Source organism: Raphanus sativus, chromosome 5 (assembly GCF_000801105.2).
Source record: "Raphanus sativus cultivar WK10039 chromosome 5, ASM80110v3, whole genome shotgun sequence".
NCBI lineage: Eukaryota > Viridiplantae > Streptophyta > Magnoliopsida > Brassicales > Brassicaceae > Raphanus > Raphanus sativus.
In genome coordinates this window covers 12,679,598-12,700,146 of record NC_079515.1, presented here as the reverse complement: position 1 = coordinate 12,700,146, position 20,549 = coordinate 12,679,598, and the positions used below count along the sequence as shown (strand labels likewise).

The following is a 20,549-nucleotide window of genomic DNA, read 5'->3' as shown; positions in this document are numbered from 1 at the left end:
GAATAATCGGCAATGGAAAAAGACACTTATTCATCACCTGATGTGTGACTAGCTTTACCCTTTGAATCAAATTATTTTTCTCATATATCTTTTATTGTTTCCTCCTCAAAGTTTTTTTTTTTTGGAACACTCTTCAACAAAGTTTACAAGACTATTTTATTCCTTGTAACCAAAAAACAGAAGGACATACTTAAACTTATAATGTAAGAATTGTTGGATTATCACATGGCTACATCAATTATGAATGCCAAGTTTACTACAATTAATGTTGATCAGAGTGATCTTTAAAGGTAATTTATTTCATGTTATTGAATATGATTCAGTGTGTTATAAATGGAAATATATTAAAAGGTAGTTGCAAACTACATAAGAGGAAATGAGACATAAATACGGAAAAAATCAAGACTCCAAAGACTACTGAACCATGTGGTACAATTTGAACATCACATATCGTCATTCTAATATGAAGATAGAGAAGTTTGGAGCCAACCATGTTGACCTCTCTACGCAAGCTAGTAAATTTGAAACACAAGCTTGATCAAGTTTACTTAGCCAAGGAACAAGTTGTTAACCTTCAAGAGTAAGATGCATTTATCATATTCCCGAAGAACACAACCTCAATAATAAGTTATTGCATTAGAAATACCTGGAATGAGAAGATTAGTGATCTCTTGTATCATGATACAAAGTTTTAAATTCATACAGATTAAACCACAAATCCCCCATTTTGAAGACTCCTGAATATAAGATAAAACAAATTCTTTGAAATTGCGCAATGCAACAAGATACAAATTATAGCCAACTAGTGCAGGAATTTTCAAAGAAATTTACAAACCTTGAAGCATCACACATGGAGGATCAAACCAAGTTTGAAGAACCAAGATTAGTGTTTTAAATATCTGATTTTTATTCTCTTGGGAGGATATGATGAGTCACTTGAAATAAATCCACTCTCTAGTGTGCCCACCAATGACACCCCAAAGCTAAAAAAACATTAACACTAAAAGCATCCACAAAGAGAAGCTGATTGATGGGTTAGATACCAATGTTAAAGCATATGAAACCGGAGTTTGTGGTCCAGTAGTGATTAATTTGAGGGCGAAGTTCAATACGGTGAATCCATTAGGGTTTGAGTTTCGGCCATTGGAAAATTAAAATTTCAGCAACGGTTTGAATAGGAGATCGACACATGAACCGAAAACATGACTAGTCTGGAACCAATTCAGTAGGGGCCAAGATACCCATATATACTTCAAAAAAATGTTAAGCATATGAAAAGTAGTTGCTAAAAAAACACATGAAAAGTATTATTGAATGAATATTAAAAGGAATCAAATATATTAAGGACAATGTCAAATTTTGTTTTGGATAAGTGTATATGCACTTACATGTTATACATTTTTGTATTTCATGAGCTTGATCACATCAGCAAAGAAAAATTCGAAATCATTTCAACAAAATAGTTCCAAAGGTATAGTTATCTTTTGTTTTTTAATTATCAATGCAAGATTTATAGATATAATTTTTAATTTAGTGTTTTAAGGAGAAATTATTAGTCCTAATCAATAATTGTTCTACACACCTGTAAACACAACCATTCCAAATCTAAATAAAGTTTTGAATCCTTCCAAAAATCATTTATATAACAAGAGTACTGACCCTCAAAACATTTTATCATGTTCAAAAATTGTGTGATCAGGTGATTCTTGAGTTTGCTATTTGGAATTGTAATCATAGCATTTACTTAATGTAACTACGAGTTAAGTGTGAGCTGAATAATACTCTTAGACTTAACAGTTTACTTACGACCTGCAAGCAGGGGCGGACCCACAGCAGAGAGACCTGTGGCACATGCCACATACACATTTTTTATTTTTCTTTAGTACCTAATTTTTTTTTTGTTTTCTTTAGCTCAAACCAATGAAAAATGTGACGTGCCTCACCCAATTAGAATCAAACGGAAATGTATTACAACCCAATTAAAAATAAAATCTGTGTGTCACAGCCAACAAAAATGAAAACCAATTTTAGATACAATTTTTAATTATACAGTTCAAATAATTATGTCTAATATTTAGAAAATCTAATCTTCCTAAGTTTCTGTGGAAAAAAACTTCTTTATTTTACCTTTTTCACAAATATCAAAATAAAGAAATCTTATTTATAAAAGTTATTTATCTGCCATAAACAAATTTATCCACCATCTTTAATATTTTATTGTTTATTGCTTACAAATATAATCTTTTAAAATAACTGTGGAAATTTTATACTAAAAATAGTGTGCATCAGCATCAAAAGTTAATTTAGAGAATTTACTTCAAGTTCTTCGGTATCAAAATCAACTTAGAGAATTTTATTCTTTTAAAGTTTTATGGTTTTAAGGCAATAAACTATTTCAGTTTATTGCTATTTTAGTATTTTATTTAATATATATAATAAATATATTATGTTAACTATTTTATCAATTATAATTAAATATTTATGTGCCACAGTCTAACTAAATTTCTAGGTCCGCCACTGCCTGCAAGCGAAATGTAAGTTCACAGATTATTTTAGAAACATTTGCTAATTTTTTAGTCAGAATAAACTTAGCCAGGCTTGATGTTTCTGCAAAATTTAACTCTGAAGTTTATACGCTCACTGCTACGGTTATTATTATATATAACTGATTACAAAAAGAGGAAAACTTTTGTTCCGATGGCTCAAAGGGTTAAGAGAAAATTTCTTGGATCAGACCAGACAAGATGAGTTTCTCTAAGTCAACTACAGCTTGATGAGTTTCATCGATCTGAAACTCACTTCTCCAACCCAAATCCCAAACTCCACTTGTCATCTCTTTTTTCTTACTAAATAGATCCTTCTCCAAGACCATGTGTATGCTCTCTTTAACGAAGCTGCTCTGATTTAAAAACGTGTCTCTGTAACTTCTAAGGGAGTCAAACCCATCACAGACTTCCATTAGCAACTCATCAATGTGCAAAGAGCTTCTCAGGAGACAAGTTGGTTCTGTAATGAGAAGAAGGCTTCTGCGTCTGGCTACTTCTTTGGCAAAGTCTAGTGCCAGTCTTTGGTCTGAGATTACATTGCTGTCTCTATCCTGACAGGTTTTTTCTTGGCTTCTGTTAGTGTTGGTGTTGAAGTCGAAAAGATTCTCTGCGTAGCTGATGAAATCTGAGGAGTTGGATAAGAATGATCTAAGAGAGGTCTCTTGCTGAATTGTGGGAGCACAAGAAGGAACTTCTCCGCTGTCACAATGGCCTTTACAAAAAACAAAAGTAACATACTTTATTAATTATTTTTTATTCACCATATATTAAATTAAGCTTGGAACATAGGCTCTAAGTAACATAGTTTATATATATGAAGAGATTCTTAAAAGAAACAAAACTTTGTAGTACTAACCTTGAATGTGAAGCTCCGAAGAAGTGGTTTCCTCTGCAGAAAGTTGGTTTACTGATCCACTTGCGTCCTGTGAGGAACTTGAGTTATTGTCTCGTTGCTGAATTTTCTTCTTGGGCTAGATAAAAGAAAAAAACCGAGTTGATGAAAATATTTAAATTTAGATAATGAAAGTTAAAATATATAAATTTTAGCAGTGACTAAGATTTTGCTTACACTTCGTTTACTAGCGTCACCAGGCTTCTTTAACCGACTATTACTTTTCTGCTCATCACAGCTCAACCTGGAACGCTGATTCTTGTTTCTTGACATGTCTGAAGAACCATTTGATTTCTTGTGAGTCCCATGATTGACAGGTGACCTAAGACCTCTGTCTTTACCTTCACTGATATCTTGCTTCTTCACATAAAATTTTTTGATGGTTTCCTTCGGTTTTCCTTGTCCTGTTACAGCTTTGACATTGCTCGGTGACAATAGCTTCATCACCTTACCTTCATTCTCTTCTACTTTCCGTACCACTTTGTCTTTCTTAGTCGGACTTGATGGTAACTTCATTGTGTTGCTGCTGCCTCCCTTGGCTTGATTATCTTTTTTCTGGTTGATCATTCTTGGATGAACCTCACCTTGCATTCTCGGTTTCTTGGGTAAAACCGGTCTTTTGTTTCCCGGTTTTTCGTCTGTTTTCGTTTGTACACCACCACCATTCACAGGTCTGATGAGTACTATACTTGAGTGGTTCTCACTCGGAATCTCTTCAGGCAAAGATTGTAAAACACCTTTTCTTGTAGAGTTGCATCTCAAAGTTTCAGGACTACTCTCTTTCTTCTTCCTCTTCGGCTTCTCTTGTCTTTCTGGTGAGACATTTACAATAACTGGTGTGACATTGTTCGGTTGTTGAGGCGATGCATCAAGACCCATAAGCCTAGCAATCAAACTTGGAGCTCTCCTTGGAACATCAGACGACGCAGAGGATTTTGTAGAGCCTGAAACCATAGAAGATTGGCTTGAGCTCGTTGATGAAGACGCAGCTCCAGAAGAGGAAACAAAACCACTTCTAACAACCCTAGTCTTCTTAGTCTCCGTAGTAGTTGCTTGTGGAAGAAGATTCTGCCTGTGAAAGCTTTCCCTAATCACGTTTCTTAGCTCATCATAACAATCTTTTGATGCTACGTTCTCTTGAACCATCATCCTTTTCTCAAACCTCTCTCCGAATCTATCAGACATCGATCTCTGAAACCGCAAATCGCGCCTTCCATCTTTAGTAACCCTCCCTTTCTGCTTGACATCAGCTTCTTGAATACTACTAAGCATAGCTAAAGACTCTTCCAAATCAAGTGCTCCTCTCAACAATCCTTTGGCTATATCCTCAGGCCTCACAGCCTCGTGCCTCGACCCTTTGGAATATGAATCAATCGCAACGTTTAGTTTCTGAATCCCTTTGGATACTCTCAAGAGCTGCAATGATGAAGAAGGAGGAGGATCCTCTGTGCTCTTCCTAGGCGCCGCTTCGGATCTCTCTTTGGACTTGGAAGGATGGTCAAATCTTTGGTTAGTACCACTGCATATGCTGCTATTATTACGGGTCTTGCTCTGTTTCTTGATTGCTCCACGTTCAACAACTCCTCTTGGATCATCACACATTATGAATGATCTGTAAACTCCTGATCTTAATTTCCCTTCAGGCATTGTTTTATACTCTGCAGCAAGAATTCAAGAAACTTGGTCAAACTCTCATGACTATTCATAGATCATTTATAGGATCTTTAATACGGATCAAACCACTAGTTAGTTCTGAACTTTCGATCTTGTTTCATTATTGAAGCAGAGAGGGGAAACAAAAACACGTTTCTTGTTTTCTTGAAATTGAATTTAGATACAAAGACAAAGAAAAAACTCACCAGATCGTCTTCCTCTGAACCAATGCTTGTCAGATTTTATCAAAAAAAGTTCCCAAGAAACTCTGTAATGTGAACTCAGATGAAGAGATTCCGATAAAACACAACGAACAGTCTTTATTGTTTGCACCGCCTGCAAGTGACAAGAAAGAGAGAGGGAGAGAGAGGGAGAGAGAAAAAAAAGAGAGTCAAACTCAAGATCCAACTTCTGATGACTTGGTCGAGGTTTCTTGAGTTTACACGATAGGGATCCTCTGAGGACAAGCGGATTCAATGTTTCTGCAGAGATTTTGTCCTTAAATGAATTGAAATCTAAACAACATTGAATTTATCTTCATTTTTTTCACTATATGAAGAGATAGGAAGACGAAGCGAAGGGTCCACGTCCTCTCCTCATAAGTATGGTTTCAAAAAAGGACAAATCTACCTTCTGTTTTTATTTAACTAACCAAGCTTTTCTCTTGTTTCGTTTGTTATTTGTTTAATCATCTATCTTAATAATAAGAAACAATACTTTAATTAATCATCTAGCTTACCAATAACCAAGCTTCTTTTTTTATTATTTACTCAAATTATTAGAGTGCTACTTAATTTGCTGGGCAATCAATACTATACTAAAAGGTAAATAACTTGAAAGGAGAGAGTGTCCACGTCACCCATTTAATTCAGACCAATCAGAAATTGTTTTTCTTCCACGTCACTTTCGTTTGGGCTTATTTAATTTGATCTGTTAGCGTTTGGGCTTATTTGTGATAAACTGATAGTTCCCTCATAGTTGGCCCATAAGCCCAAGTGGTGAAAGTCACGATATCAATCATCAACATCCAGATTCTTCGTCTCCTCCTTCATCGTCTCCTCCGTCTTTGATGTCCCTGCCGTATTGGTACTACGAAGATAGCGGTGGAAGGTCTCCTATAAATTTGCATGTTACCAGCGATGAAGAACGCCATATCTATGAAATCTATCAGTATAATCTCTGCTAATTACCAGCCACAATATGGCGAATTCCTTCACCCAATCACCCTGCTTGCTGATTTAGAAGAAGCCAGTTGCTGTTCAACCCCAGCCGAGGTCCATCTTCTGAGGTTTTGGGAGGCTAGGATTGTGTCTCAAGATTCGGATGCTCTCACTCCCATATTCTTCAGCAACAAATCTCTAGGCGTTCTCGGTCCAAGTATTTACACATACCTCTCCCTCTCTCTCTCTCTAGATATTTTTCCTCCAGATTGGGTTTCTGTGTAACTTTATTGTCTTTTGTGTGTTTGTACGATCCAGTTTCCTGTGACTATATAACCGAGACGATGTTGATTTGTTTGGCATGGATGATGCCGCAGCCAAATTAGGTGAGATTCATAATTCTCTGTGAATATATCTAAACCTTATTTGGATTCCAAAACTTAGAAAATTGTGTGGTTATTGCAGGAGTTGAACGTTGGCTTATATATGATGTGGTCAATATATTGGAGAGCCTTGGGGGTCTCACTTTCTTCTGAAAAAGTTTGCTCATTTCACTCTCTCTGAGCTGATTATATGTCTCATTCAGGTTGTGTCTAGAAAAGGGAAGAAACTTTACTCTTGGAAAGGTTTGTTCAGATTCTTCGCTCTCTATCTCAACTCAAGGTACATTTTAAATAGCTCTCAGTGTGTTTTGTTTTGTCTCACTTTCTGATTAATGAGAATTCTTTTTGATCTTTGATCTTTACTTTTGTTTACATGAAGAAGGTTTGAGAGAGGGTTTTTGCATCTTGAGTATGTGCAGCAGTTCCCACAGGGTATATAAAATCTCATATTTCCCAGATTCTGTAATGCTGATTTTGGTTTTCAGTTGATTCCGTAAGTGACTTCAAATCGATGTTTTCTATCATCATCAGAGTCCAGTTGCTAAGAATTCGGGAAGCACACACGAAGGTAATTCCGGCAGAAAATAATTGTTTCTTAGTTCTTTCTCCCTGATTTGAGGGGTAAAGTTAAGCGTTTTTATTCAAACTCCGTTTCGGGGGAATTTGAAGAAATGGTTGTTTTTTTTTTTGGTTAGGAGAGACGAAGAGGAAGTTCGAGAGTGTATACAGTGGCAGAACAACAAAACAATAGTTTAATCTAAGGTGCAGCATCCACATCTCTGTGTTTATTTATTTATTCTTTTTGTTCAGTTATCTCTTTTCGGTCTCAAATCAAAATCGTATTAAAAAGATTCTAATTTGACGAGACTGTATACTGGTTTTAACCAATGTGTACTCTTTTAGCTCCACTCAGTATTGATTATGTGAATAAACACGTTTACTATTGCTTGCAGGAAGTGGGAGACGATTCCTTATGCTGCTGGTGTCATTGTCCCTCTAGCCTTAACCCTTTTGGTCCGTAACGCTAAGAAAGACAAGAAACGAGGCGTGATTATCGATGTCGTCGGCGGAGATCCATGTCATACCGTTAGAAACCACCAGTTCAGAGATCCCGTCAGCTCTCACTGGGAAGACATCTCCACTCTCCCAGATCTCTTCGAGATCTCGTGCAAGAACCACAGCGACAGGTTTTGCGGATACGAGAGAAGAGTGGTTCATTGCGTTACAGGGTTGATTCAGGCGCAACGTCACTGTGGTTACTATCTATTCATCTTTGGGAGAGGAAGCTCTTTGTCACTCGCTCAATGAGGTTAGCTCTTTGCTTATCTTCTTTGTTTGGTCATTTAAGTTAATTTTAACGGAATACATTATTTAACCAAGCTGTGTTATCTCTTTTACATTTATTTTGCAGATATGTTCATTGTGTTCATGGCAACCCACAAACAAGAAATAGAGAGTTACAACATTGCTACAGAAGGAGCACTCTCCATTCTTGATCTCTCTTACAGTACGAAGCTGCAAAAAAAAAATTCACACCGTTAATAAATAAATCAAGATATTGTGGCCATCCTTATATGATCAGTCACCTCTGTTGTTGTATATTTTCGCAAGAATTATCATGTTGAGATTTATTACAAGAAGTTTGTGTTTTTTCTCCATGTTATGAGATTCCTACTGGTTCTCAGGTATATCATTATCACATTTTAGGTCATTAGAATCCAACTAAACAAGATAAAAAGACAATTAGATTTACAAATATTTAACTACCATTTTATTCAATTTTGATTAATTTCAAATTGTAATAATCTATCTTTTTTAAGTTACAAAAAAATAATGTTCTTTCCTTATTACACTAGCATTATATATAGATTATAGAGAAAAAGACAAATATAACACTAAACCAAATTTTTGTCACAAAAAATAGCATCATAAAAAAGAAAATGACCAAAATAAGTTTTATTGAAGGGTAAATATGTATTTATAACAATTGGTTAATTAATCTAAGACTTAAGGTTTAGAGTTAAAGGGTGGCGTTTTAGGAATGTATTCAAATTTTTAAAAACAAAAAATAAAAATAAAAATTTTCAAAACAAAAAAAGTACTATTTTGGTCATTTTATTTTTTGAGTGCTATTTTTGTAATAAAAACTTAAAAAGTGCTATTTTAGAGATTTGCCCTAGATTATATATACACAAATAATTATAATATAACAACATAAGCTTGCTTTATTCATATGAAAACCTTTTAAGTTATTCACCAAAGCAAATTAATTAAATCAATCAAATTGTTAGAATACAACAAATTAATATATAATTTAATTTTAAATTAAATTATTTAAAAAGTGTATTTTCATTAAAAACAAAATAATAAATAAGTAAAACTGATTTGATGGTAATTTTTTATGATATATATATATCAACTCTGTGAAAGAATAGAAGCTTAATATGGAAAAATCTTAAATACAGAAAACTATAAAAATAACAAAAAAACTAATAAAAATTAAACTATAATATCACTTGAAAGCTTTTTAGACAATATTAATAAAATATTTAATATTTTACTCATCTGACGTGCCCCGACGGTGCTTACGGTGGATATTAGACGAGTTCAGGATGTTTATTATTAATTAGCATCAATTATTTCAGGATGTTTAAGAAATGATGGACAAAAAAAAGGATGGACATAAATGATATATCGAACTATGAGTAGTACTTTGTAAAGCTGACTTAGAGAACACATCTGCACATCCATTTCCAGTCCTTTTTGATACCTAATCAACGCTGTTAGTCTACAAAGAGATTGTATGAGATATTGTTTTGATATTCAGATTTGTGTCTTGATTGTTAAGAAGATTGATAACTGTAAAAATATCTCCTTCGAATATGATATGTCTATAACTGAATCCCCAATATGAGACAAGTTTGTTTAAAAAGTAAGTAATTTCGTTTTTCTTATATTATATAATAAATATATATTACTTATGATAATAAAAATATAATTATTCATCTATCACAAATATCTATGTAAATATGTAAATCAAGTACAACAATCAAACAACATAATGGTAACTAGAAAGAATTTTTTAAATATATTTATGTTATGTAGTCTTATTTTATATTCTGTAAATAATGTAATAATATTATACATTATTTTTTAGAATTAAAAAATACACATAATATCTTAATAATATCTTATCCGCGCGTAGCGCGGTTAAGAAATCTAGTGTAATCAAATGTTCAGTTACAAAAAGAAAAGAGAGAGAGAATAAAATGTGAGCTAATACAATAAAAAATAAGAGAATATTCTCTTTAAAGCAAATATATTTGGGAATAACTCTTGTAGGTTTATTTATTTATTTATTTATGAGCTGCAAACAGCCTTGGTAACAAATAATAATTCTAAAAATATTAGATCAATTACATATTTGCAGTTTATTTCTGATCCATGACACGTTGAATGTTCACAGGATTAAACGGCAGATTTAAGTTTAAGAATATTAGCATTGTAGTGTAAATTTTTATAAAAAAAGTTATCTTATCATTTGAAAGTTATAAATTATTTTATAATTTGAAAGTTATAAAACGTTGTATATTAATTTTCATAAATTTGAAGGAAAAAGTCAATGTTTTACTAGTATATGCAAATCGACTCTGGGTAAACCCAATTTTACAAGGGCTTTCACTAATTATAATGGTGATGATGTGTTGTAAATGATCAGGTAGGGTTAAGCAAGTGGAGGATAAATACAAGAGAATGCAAACAACAGAAGACATTGGATTTCCTTACTAATAATTGGGTGTGTGTAATCAATAGTCCCATTTTAGAGAATCCCATTTCGATGCCTCTTTGTCTAGTTTCTCCACAATTGTGCACATGATTACATTACCATTTATTTAAGAATATCACAGTTCTTTATTTTGTTATCCAAAGACCTCTCAGTTTGTATCTTAATAAATTAACCCAATATAGTTTTTTATTTTGTATATGGATCATTAGTTAATTCGAGTGGCGAAACTAGACAATAGAAGTTTTTGCTTGTTGCGATTTCACACCTGCAGATGAGTTTAAGTTTTAACTTCAAAATTAGTTTTATATTTGTTAAAAATGGTATTCACTTCTAAAATCTTTCAGTTTTATACTTTTGCTCTAAATTTTGAGGAATAAGATAATTCCATCTCTATGTGTAGTCAATTTCAATGTAATTGCTGCATTTCCTTAACCACCGATAAACATAGTGGTCGATATTTGACCTAAACAAATCGGTAGCATTAAATAAAGGAGGGACTTTTCAAATTCAAAAGTACTGAAATAGAATGAAGTTTTGAATTCAACAAATTTATTATCAAAAGAAGTTCGAAACATTTTCAGAACATACACCGAGTATGACCCGTGACAAGAAATGGCAAAGAAATCAATTCAAAAATTACAACAATTCTGTTATCTTAGGCTTTGACTGTAAGCTAGAGTATATATTGAGCTGAAAAATGAGTTACTCCTAAATATTTTTGTTATCTACTTATGTGAAAATTTTATAATGCCCAATATAATTCCCACCCGCTACTGTTATATAGTCATTATTCATGCAATAATGACAATTTATGTCGACAACTCTAAATTACAAAAGCATAATATATATTTATCATATGAATATAATGTTAATATATTATGTGCATATATACTTAACTTTCATACACATAACCAGGTGTGCATAAATGGTCTCGATTTAATATGAAATATGAAAATTTTTAAACTTAGATATAAGAGAAATAGTCAAATAATTTATTATAACAGTCCATACAATTTTCCTAGGAAATTTAGTGTATTTATCAGAAGTGCTGAAAAGAGCTATGGTGATAATATCTCGCAAAGAATAAAATGTTACAACTTAAACAATGTTTCTCAAATAATATATAGGAAATATATGATTATATGAATAATTTATTTATTCCATTTTAGTCTCTCATCCTCGTTTACTTTTTCACTCTTTTCACTTTTTGATTTTCCTCTCTTTTACATTTTTACCTTCAACTTATCAATCACAGCGTTATTCTTTCTATTTTAGCTCCATCTATCAAATGCGTAAGAAAAAGTCATGTACTCCTAGTTTTAAAACGTATCAGTAGACAGTAGTTATAAATTTCTAAAGGATTGATTAAAATTTGAAAACAAAGGTGAAGAGAATTAATATAGTCACATGGTTCTTGCAAACCATGACCGCCTTTGAGGCGCAATAAATGCAGATACCATTCTTTAGTTACTTTGGGTGCAAGCGTGAAATTCTTGAAAGTTTTTATTTTATTGTCATATGTAGTAAAGTTGAATAATAACCAGTCATGTGCAGTGTTGGCTCTTTGGATTCACATTGCATACTAAAATGTTTCTCATTCATTTAAGTTGAAAGTTTTGGACAACCTAAATTTGTATTAAAGAAGCTCTATTAAGGGAGGATATACCAAATGACTTGAAAAGCTAAGAAAAACATTGATCAGTGAAATATGCATCCCACTTGGTAGTGAATGTGGTACATAAAAAAGATACGCAGTCTTGATCTAAGCTACGATTAGGCATGGACAAATTATAAGAACCGGAAAATCTAACCAAACTGAAAAGAATTATGAAGCACTGAACCAGTTTATCATAAATATCCAAATAGTTTTTCAAAACTCATTTTGGATGTTCGAATTAAACCAAAACTAAACTGAAAACCAAATCGGCATCTGAACAAAGAAAATATGATTGTGTATTTTAACTATATTTAGATTTTAAAAATAGCCAAAATATATTTATAAATCTACAAATACTGTATTAGTTATGTATAGAGAAAAATAATCAAAACCAACCAGATAATATGCAGTGCTTTACCCGAAATATCTTAATTCACCCATCCCCGAAAATACGTAACAGTAACCAAATATATAGGTTTTAACTGGTGACCACTAAAAAATAATAGAAACAATGAATAAAAGAATAAAGAGGAACAAAATAATAGGAATACTTGTTCCTTGTTGTTCCTCCCCGGATTTTATAAGGAATAGTTTTGTTCTTTAATTCTTTAAATTAAAAGGAATGAGAAGGAATATTGAAGAAAAAGAATTCCTTATAAATGGTGTCAAATTTAAAGAATGAAAAGAATTAATTATTATGTTCCTTATAAATGGTATCAAATTTAAGAAATTAAGAGGAATCTATTATCACTCATTCCTTTGGTCACCAGTTAGAGCCATAATGATTTCGGTTATTCGCCGGATTCAAACTTCACTACCCAAACTGAAAAAAAACAAAAGAATTTAATCAAAATCAGCCTAAAGTGATTCTTTATATATATAGTCCAAAATATATAACTGAAAATCAAAATACGCAAATTAATTTGTGTTGTTATGTTGTTATGAGAGAAATTTGATTTTTTTTCTAAATAAACTCATTTGAAAATTAATTTTATGAGTTTAAAAAATTTGGAGGCAATATAAATAGAACTAACCATTTGATTATCTAGAATACAGTAATATCATTCACTTATATGAATGACTAGAAAACAAATATTTTTGAGACTAATTATCATAATAAAGTGTAGTTTCCATAATTACAAGTATAAAATAATATAATCAGAATGAGTTACTTTTGTTGGTAAAAAGATTACAAGCGTAACTGCCGCCACATAGGTTTGATTCGTACCGGAAGGAATCCTTTACGTCAGAAATGGTATTAGTACTGATTTGTTTAGAATCTATAGATTACTTGAGCCAAAGACTCATACACCTCTTAATATATTTAAAAGTATGAAATAATATTGTAGATTATAGTTTGTTTTTTTTTGTTTTATCTTTAATGATATACTAGATTTTGATCCGCGCTTTGGAAGCGCGGAATATTTTACGATAAAAAATTTCACTAATAACTTAACAAATATTTTGGTAATTTTTAAAAGAGTGTGTATTTAAAATACTTTTGCATTTAAATCAGTGTTTTTAAATTCAACCCGATTGTGACTATACCCGTTAATCTGGAGATCTGACAATTCAATTTTGGTTTTTAAAATATTCATATTAAAAAATCACTAAAACCCGAGACTAACCGATTGAACTGATGGATGACCGATATGTAATTTAAAATCTAATTAGATTTAAATTGTAATAGTTTCATAATTTGTAATCTTATAATCTAAATTTTAAAGTTCATTATTTTGCAATTTATGAAAATATGACGTTTCTACAAAATTTTAAAGAGAAAATGATAGATATAAAATAATAAGATTAATTATTGTATTGTATGGAAAAATTGATAGTAGTATAAAAGATATTTTGTTTGGAAACATTGATAATAGTATAAAGAAATAAGTATATTGTTTGGAAACATAGATAGTAGTATAAGGAAATGAACATTTGTGATTTAATGTAGATTTAACTATAAAGTATAAAAGTGTATTTAATTTAAAAACTTACAAAATAAATGTTAGGTCCAACAGAATGTTTCTGTTTTAATAAGATAGATGCGTAAAAATAGAGGGTTTTATTTGCTAACATAAAATAGTATATACAACTGTTTCGTAATTTTTAATCTGTAACGTTTCTTTTAGAAATAAAATATTTATGCTTATTTGTTTTCATTTGCATTTTTCACAGACTTTTTCGGTTAGTAAACTCAACGCATCTATACTACTAAAGTAAAATACCTAATAGGTATTTGCCCTTGATTTTTAAAATTAATTACAATGGTATACCATTGTTATATTTATGCAATTGCAAATATTTCCATATATATTAACCAATATATTCGGAGAATTTAATATATCTTAATCATGAATCTTTTAATATTTTGTTAAGATTACATCCCATAAAAATAACAACTAAGAATTAATGAAATCTAAATAGTTTTTAAATTAAGTAAAAAACAAGAACTATAGTTTTTAAGTCTTAATAACCAAGATTTCGTTTGGGGCAAATCTCTAAAATAGCACTTTTTAATTTTGTCACAAAAATAGCACTCAAAAAATAAAATGACCAAAATAGCACCTTTTTGTTTTGAAAATTTTAATATTTATTTTTTATTTTTAAATACTTGAACACATTACTAAAACCCCACCCATTAACTCTAAACCCTAAGTCGTAAATTAATTAACCCAAGGGTTATAAATGCATATTTACCTTTCAATAAAACTTATTTTGGTCATTTTCTTCCTTGTGATGCTATTTTTGTGACAAAAACTTGGTTTGGTGCTATTTTTTGTCTTTTTCTCTTTCGTTTATGACAATATATTTTATAGATTATAATATATTTCAACCTAATTAAATTTCATATAACTAAATTCGGAATTAACATTTAACACAATATAACATTCGTGTAATCTCAGCCATATAAATAGTTATGCATTTCTAACTTTCTAATCTTCACCCTTCAGAAAAAAAAACTTATACTATGATTAATCTCACATGTATTAGTATACATTTAGTTTTTTTCCAGCTTTTCCAACTGAAATCTACGGTATTTGATATATACTTAATTTTAATTAAAATAATTATATAGTGAAAATTAGACATTTTATAAATATGTGTTTTTATAAAAATATTTTAAAAGTATAGATAATTAAAATAATATTTCTATAGATATAATTTTATAAAAATAGTACAATTCATTTATATACCTGCCCAGTATAATTTTAATTATACTTTAAAATTTTAAATTATATTATGATTTATTTTTAATTTTTATATTAGTCAAAATTTATTTAATATATAATTATTTTTCATTCAAACTGTCTCATACTTGATAAATGTTTACATTTTTATGAAATAATCGCAAAAAATTATAATTGTAAAACAAAACCTATAGTTTGATGTACCATATAAACAAACAATATTAATACCAAATAAATTTAGTATTGCATTTTTATCAAATTAAATATATGTAATTACTTTTAGTTTATATATTGTTCTTCAATATTTTATTTGAATAAGTTGAATTAGTTTTTAAAATTCATGAATATATGTTATCCTATATATGTAATTATTTTGAATTTTATAATTTATAAAATATTTGATAAATGGATTAAGTAACTTTATATTTATTAATTGGTATACCAATTTAACTATATAAATATTTATAGTAATTTGTTTTATTTTTCTTTAAATCAAAAAGGTATTAGACTCATTTATAATAATATTTAATATTAATTACGAAATTATTATTTAAAAGTAATTATATATATAATTCCCATTTAAAAATAATAAAATATATTATTACAATGTATTCTTAGACAAAGATACTTCAGAATATGTTTTTTATATCTTATTTTGAAAATATTGAAATAACATATTAGATTAGAATATATATTTAATAGTAAACAATTTAATTATATGAGAAATAATATGAAGTTAAATAATGTAATGATCCAACATTGACTTTTGTAAGTAGATTTTTTAGTGATTCAAAGGTTAAAAATATATATCTCATTTAAAAAACTAATTTTATAAATGTATAGACCATATTTTTATTGAAAAAGTTTAGATAAAAATATTCTGTTTCTTAAATTATCGTTTCAAAATTTGGAAACAAATTTTGCAACTAAAACAATATTATCCATATAAAAACTTACATAGTGCTCATATTAATTTGTATAATTATAAATATTACATATGTTGGTAATAATATATATATATATATATATTGGAAATAAAAATATATAAAGTATATACAAATTTTGATTTTACCGAATATATATTAATTTAAGAATATAATTCCGAGCTTTTAAGCGCGGATCAAAATCTAGTATGTACTTCAATCAAAGTTCTAATTGACACTTATTTTGAATAGTGATAAAGGTTGGAAAAAAATTGGAAGACAACTAAATACTCTATTTGATGAGTGGTAGATCTTCCATGAGGATGTTGAATCAGTTGAGGAGTTTTATTGTCTTTTCCGTGCTTCGTGGATCGCCACTCTTACCTTAAACCATCAATTTATTTCTAACAAGAAAGAAAAGAAAACAAATCCTAAAAAAAGCTAACATCCTAAATTTTTATTTACTAATTTCTTGTTTGGAATGTTTTTAATCCTTAAATCCAAGACAAACGTTTTTTAAAAATAATTTTGTTTCGTTTCAAAACCAAAAGAGAGAGATTTCTGGTTTGTTTTATGTTTGTAACAGCGATCCGTCAGTACTTCTGTACAAGTTGTATCATCTTTAGATCAGCTGGATTTTAAAGGCTTAAAAGGGTTTAGCTTGCGAGGCAAGAAAACAAGCGAACGTTATCGTACCATGGTTGCAGCGTTGGAACGAGGACTAAGCGCTTCCAAGTCATTCCATTTCAAAAGAATGTTTGATTCATCATCGACAAAACATCAGCAACCACAAACAATTGTTGTGGAGAAGGGAGATTCACATCTTGTTGAATCCAAAACGCCTAAAAGCGAAAACTCCGATAGCTTGTCAGAAAGCCCCGTTGAGAGCATTCCTCCGATGATTTCTCCTCTTAATCGGCCAGGAAAACGACCTGATAGACAACAAGCAGGTGGAATATTTTCTTTTCCTCAATAACTTGTTGAACAAGTTTGGCTGAAGATAATTGTTTCCTTGCGGGAAACCCTAATAATGACATAAAATATTGCAGATACGGAGATGATGAAGGACAGGTTCGCGAAATTACTTCTTGGAGAAGATATGTCTGGTGGTGGAAAAGGAGTATCTTCTGCTTTGGCTCTTTCCAACGCCATCACAAATCTCGCTGGTACATCTTTTTCTTTTAATGAAGCAAGGTCTTTTCTTGATTTTTGTATATTCTGATGATGGTACAATCGGTTTTCAGCGTCTATATTCGGAGAACAAACAAAGCTACAACCAATGCCGCAAGATAGACAAGCTCGGTGGAAGAAAGAGATTGATTGGTTGTTGTCTGTGACCGATCACATCGTCGAGTTTGTTCCTTCTCAGCAAACGAGCAAAGATGGAGTTTGCACCGAGGTTTGGATGTTCTCAGAAGGAAAAAAAAAATATTTTTTCGACCTAGTTAGATAGATTAGTGATGTTTAATGGTCTTATGTAGATTATGGTGACAAGACAAAGAGGTGATCTTCTCATGAACATCCCAGCCTTGAGAAAACTCGACACCATGCTCATCGTAAGCTTTTCCTCCTTTTTTTTGTAGCCGAGGTTTGTCTTAATATTTTATAACAACAAACCCTAAGTATTTAGGAAAATAATACAACAAACCCTAAGTATTTAGGGAAATAATACAACAAACCCTAAGTATTTAGAAAAATAATACAGAAATTTTACAATTTGTACTATATTTTTCTACCGTTGATAATCCGCATAAATAGTATGATGAATTAATGGTGATGAAACATGTTCAGGATACACTTGACAATTTCAAAGGACACAATGAGTTTTATTATGTGTCAAGAGATTCAGAAGAAGGGAAACAAGCAAGTAATGCTAGGTCAAACGATAAATGGTGGCTTCCTCCGGTGAAAGTTCCTCCAGGCGGTTTATCTGAACCGGCTCGGAGAATGCTTTACTACCAGAAAGATTCAGTCACTCAGGTCCAAAAAGCTGCAATGGCCATTAATGCTCAAGTCCTCTCCGAAATGGCAATACCCGAGAGCTATATCGACTCTCTCCCAAAGGTAAATAAATCATTGACAGAATCTTGATTTTATGTATACTTCATTTCTCCCTTTGTTGCTTTATATTTAGCTTTTAAGCTTTGGTTTCTGTTGACAGAACGGAAGAGCTAGTCTTGGGGACTCGATCTACAAGAGCATAACAGAGGAGTGGTTTGATCCAGAGCAGTTTTTGTCAATGTTGGACATGTCCACAGAACACAAAGTGTTGGATTTAAAGAATAAGATTGAGGCATCTGTTGTGATATGGAAGAGGAAGCTTCACGTAAAGGACAGCAAATCTTCTTGGGGATCAGCAGTTAGCTTGGAGAAAAGAGAATTGTTCGAAGAGAGAGCAGAGACCATCTTGATCTTACTCAAACAGAAATTTCCCGGTCTTCCTCAATCTTCACTTGACATCTCCAAGATTCAGTTTAACAAGGTAAATGCAAATCAATGTAATAATTATGAATGTAGATGACTTAGGTTACAAGAAACAAATGATAATATAAATTATTTGTTTGGTTAAGGACGTTGGACAAGCGGTGTTGGAGAGTTACTCGAGGATACTTGAGAGCTTGGCTTACACGGTGATGTCTAGGATAGAAGATGTTCTTTACACAGATTCTTTGGCACAAAAGCAAACTTTAATGGCTGAAGAAACATCAGATGGTGGGAGAACAACAGAAACGGATTCAGAGTCAGCGGGATCTTCTAACTCGGGAGAAGAAACCGAGAAGCTTGACCCACGCTACTCTAAGACCTTGCTAGATTTCATGGGTTGGAGTGACAATAGTTCCAAAAGCAGCGATAAACCTACTAAATCCCCAGGTCTTACGCCGAAAAAGTTCTCCTACTTGGAAAATTTGAATGGTTTTAGAAGTCCCAAAGCCAGACATTGAGTCAGGAAAATACATGTGTGATACATTTACAAAGAGCATAGAAGTAGCAAATGAATTATTTACACCCCTTCCTTCCGGCGGTCTTCATCGGATAGAGAAGTCTTTAGCTTAAGGGGTTAAGCCCCTGCTCTTTAAAAGAAGATAACTATATTTCAGTTTTACATGTTTGTTCCATAATCTTTAATAATGCCTTGTTGCTCTTGACTTCTAAAATAGAGGGTACTTAATGACAATATCTGATAATATCAGTCTGATATTATTAGATAATATCGGATAACATACAAAGTATAATGGAATAAATGAAAAGAAAGTTAAACAAAATTTCATTTACTGAATTGAATTGAAAAAAAAAATGAATAAAGAGGAAAAATAAAAAGAAAGAATTGAACAAATAGTAAACATGAATGGTAAAAAAAAAATATAAATATGCGTTTTCATATTTTAATAAGTGGAGTTTAGTGTTAAAATTCACGAACAATAATACTTTATTGTTCAATAATATACCTTTGATGTTGCTCAAACTATTAGAAATCCACTTGTTTTTTTTTTGCAAACAAGAAATCCACTTGTTCTGCTTCTGCTTTCGTCAATGTTAACCAGGAAGAATACATAAGTATTTATAGAGTTAGTGGGATAATCATAAGATTAAAGAAGATAAGTTCAAACTTTTTTTGTTTCCCTTTTTCTGGGTACATGATGCAGTTAAACTAATTTTGGATGAGGATGAGTTAATACTTTGCAGAATCTTGCGCCATTTTTTGAGTTATCTACATATTTTTTGAATTTTTTAAACTTTAATTATTGTTTTTCACTTGTTCCTCATCAAGATTAGAGAATGAAATATTTATTAAAGAATTCCCACGTATATGAGGAAAATAGATGAATATAGTGGGTCCCATGTGTTAACAATTTGACAAAACATTCAACCTAATTGGTAACAATTTGAACGAACAACTAATTCATCACTTTGTTAGGTGATGAATTAGTAACCTCATGCAATTTGAACGTTTGTAACCTCATCACTTTGTTACAACTAATTTATATTATCATTTGAGGTTACTAATTCATCACTAACAAAGTGAACAACTAATTTGAGGTTACTAACTAATTCAAAACAACCTCATGCAATTTGACAAAACATATGGGTATTATTTGCAAATTTGTTCGTCAGGAAATCACTAAAAGGGTCATCAGAATGACTTATGTTTCAACGCTTGATCAGCTCACAGACATTTTCACTACAGATTTGGGACGGAAATAATTGGATGCATCTCTTCTCAAGTTAGGCATTGGAGTATGATTCCTCGATAACTTAAGAATTATACGAAACTAGTTTTAGAAAAGGTTTATCTTTAGGTTTCCTATTCTATGTATGATTTTATGATTTTCTATTGTAGCTTTGCTTATCTTAGTATATA

General features: G+C 31.1%; 2 protein-coding genes and 1 long non-coding RNA gene across 6 annotated transcripts; 2 read left to right on the top strand and 1 right to left on the bottom strand.

Annotated features, from left to right (window-relative positions):
• Positions 1-2,623: 2,623 nt before the first annotated feature.
• On the bottom strand, positions 2,624-5,686 carry LOC108837077 (uncharacterized). 2 transcript variants are annotated; one of them, XM_056986477.1, is made up of 5 exons: positions 5,535-5,681; positions 5,298-5,427; positions 3,616-5,096; positions 3,403-3,517; positions 2,624-3,258 (listed from the first exon to the last, which is right to left on the bottom strand). In XM_056986477.1, the coding sequence occupies exons 3-5, from the start codon at positions 5,083-5,085 to the stop codon at positions 2,711-2,713; spliced, it is 2,133 nt and encodes a 710-aa protein (XP_056842457.1). In that variant the 5' UTR covers positions 5,086-5,096; positions 5,298-5,427; positions 5,535-5,681; the 3' UTR covers positions 2,624-2,710. The 2 variants fall into 2 exon arrangements, with proteins under 2 accessions (XP_056842457.1, XP_018465652.2); XM_018610150.2 differs by having other exon boundaries at positions 5,298-5,686.
• A 406-nt stretch (positions 5,687-6,092) lies between these two features.
• Positions 6,093-8,322, top strand: LOC130512391 (uncharacterized). 3 transcript variants are annotated; one of them, XR_008945916.1, is made up of 9 exons: positions 6,093-6,468; positions 6,570-6,637; positions 6,717-6,770; positions 6,838-6,914; positions 7,014-7,066; positions 7,166-7,202; positions 7,330-7,396; positions 7,588-7,943; positions 8,046-8,322. It is a non-coding gene; the product is annotated as an uncharacterized LOC130512391 (long non-coding RNA). The 3 variants fall into 3 exon arrangements; XR_008945915.1 differs by having other exon boundaries at positions 6,717-6,914; positions 7,017-7,066; XR_008945914.1 differs by having other exon boundaries at positions 6,094-6,468; positions 6,717-6,914.
• Positions 8,323-16,727: 8,405 nt separating this feature from the next.
• Positions 16,728-19,345, top strand: LOC108860568 (rho guanine nucleotide exchange factor 8). The gene is given in 6 exon segments (XM_057010588.1): positions 16,728-17,139; positions 17,239-17,588; positions 17,671-17,745; positions 17,981-18,253; positions 18,351-18,671; positions 18,760-19,345. Coding segments are annotated over 6 exon segments (1,644 nt in total). The 5' UTR covers positions 16,728-16,886; the 3' UTR covers positions 19,132-19,345.
• Positions 19,346-20,549: the final 1,204 nt, after the last annotated feature.

Excerpts from the sequence above, each read along its gene's own strand:
- LOC108837077 (XM_018610150.2), bottom strand. The coding sequence starts at position 5,085 with ATGCCTGAAGGGAAATTAAGATCAGGAGTTTACAGATCATTCATAATG. Across the intron at positions 3,518-3,615 it reads GTGACGCTAGTAAACGAAGT|CCCAAGAAGAAAATTCAGCA; the intron begins GTAAGCAAAATC and ends TCTTTTATCTAG. Across the intron at positions 3,259-3,402 it reads TTCGGAGCTTCACATTCAAG|GCCATTGTGACAGCGGAGAA; the intron begins GTTAGTACTACA and ends TTTTTTGTAAAG.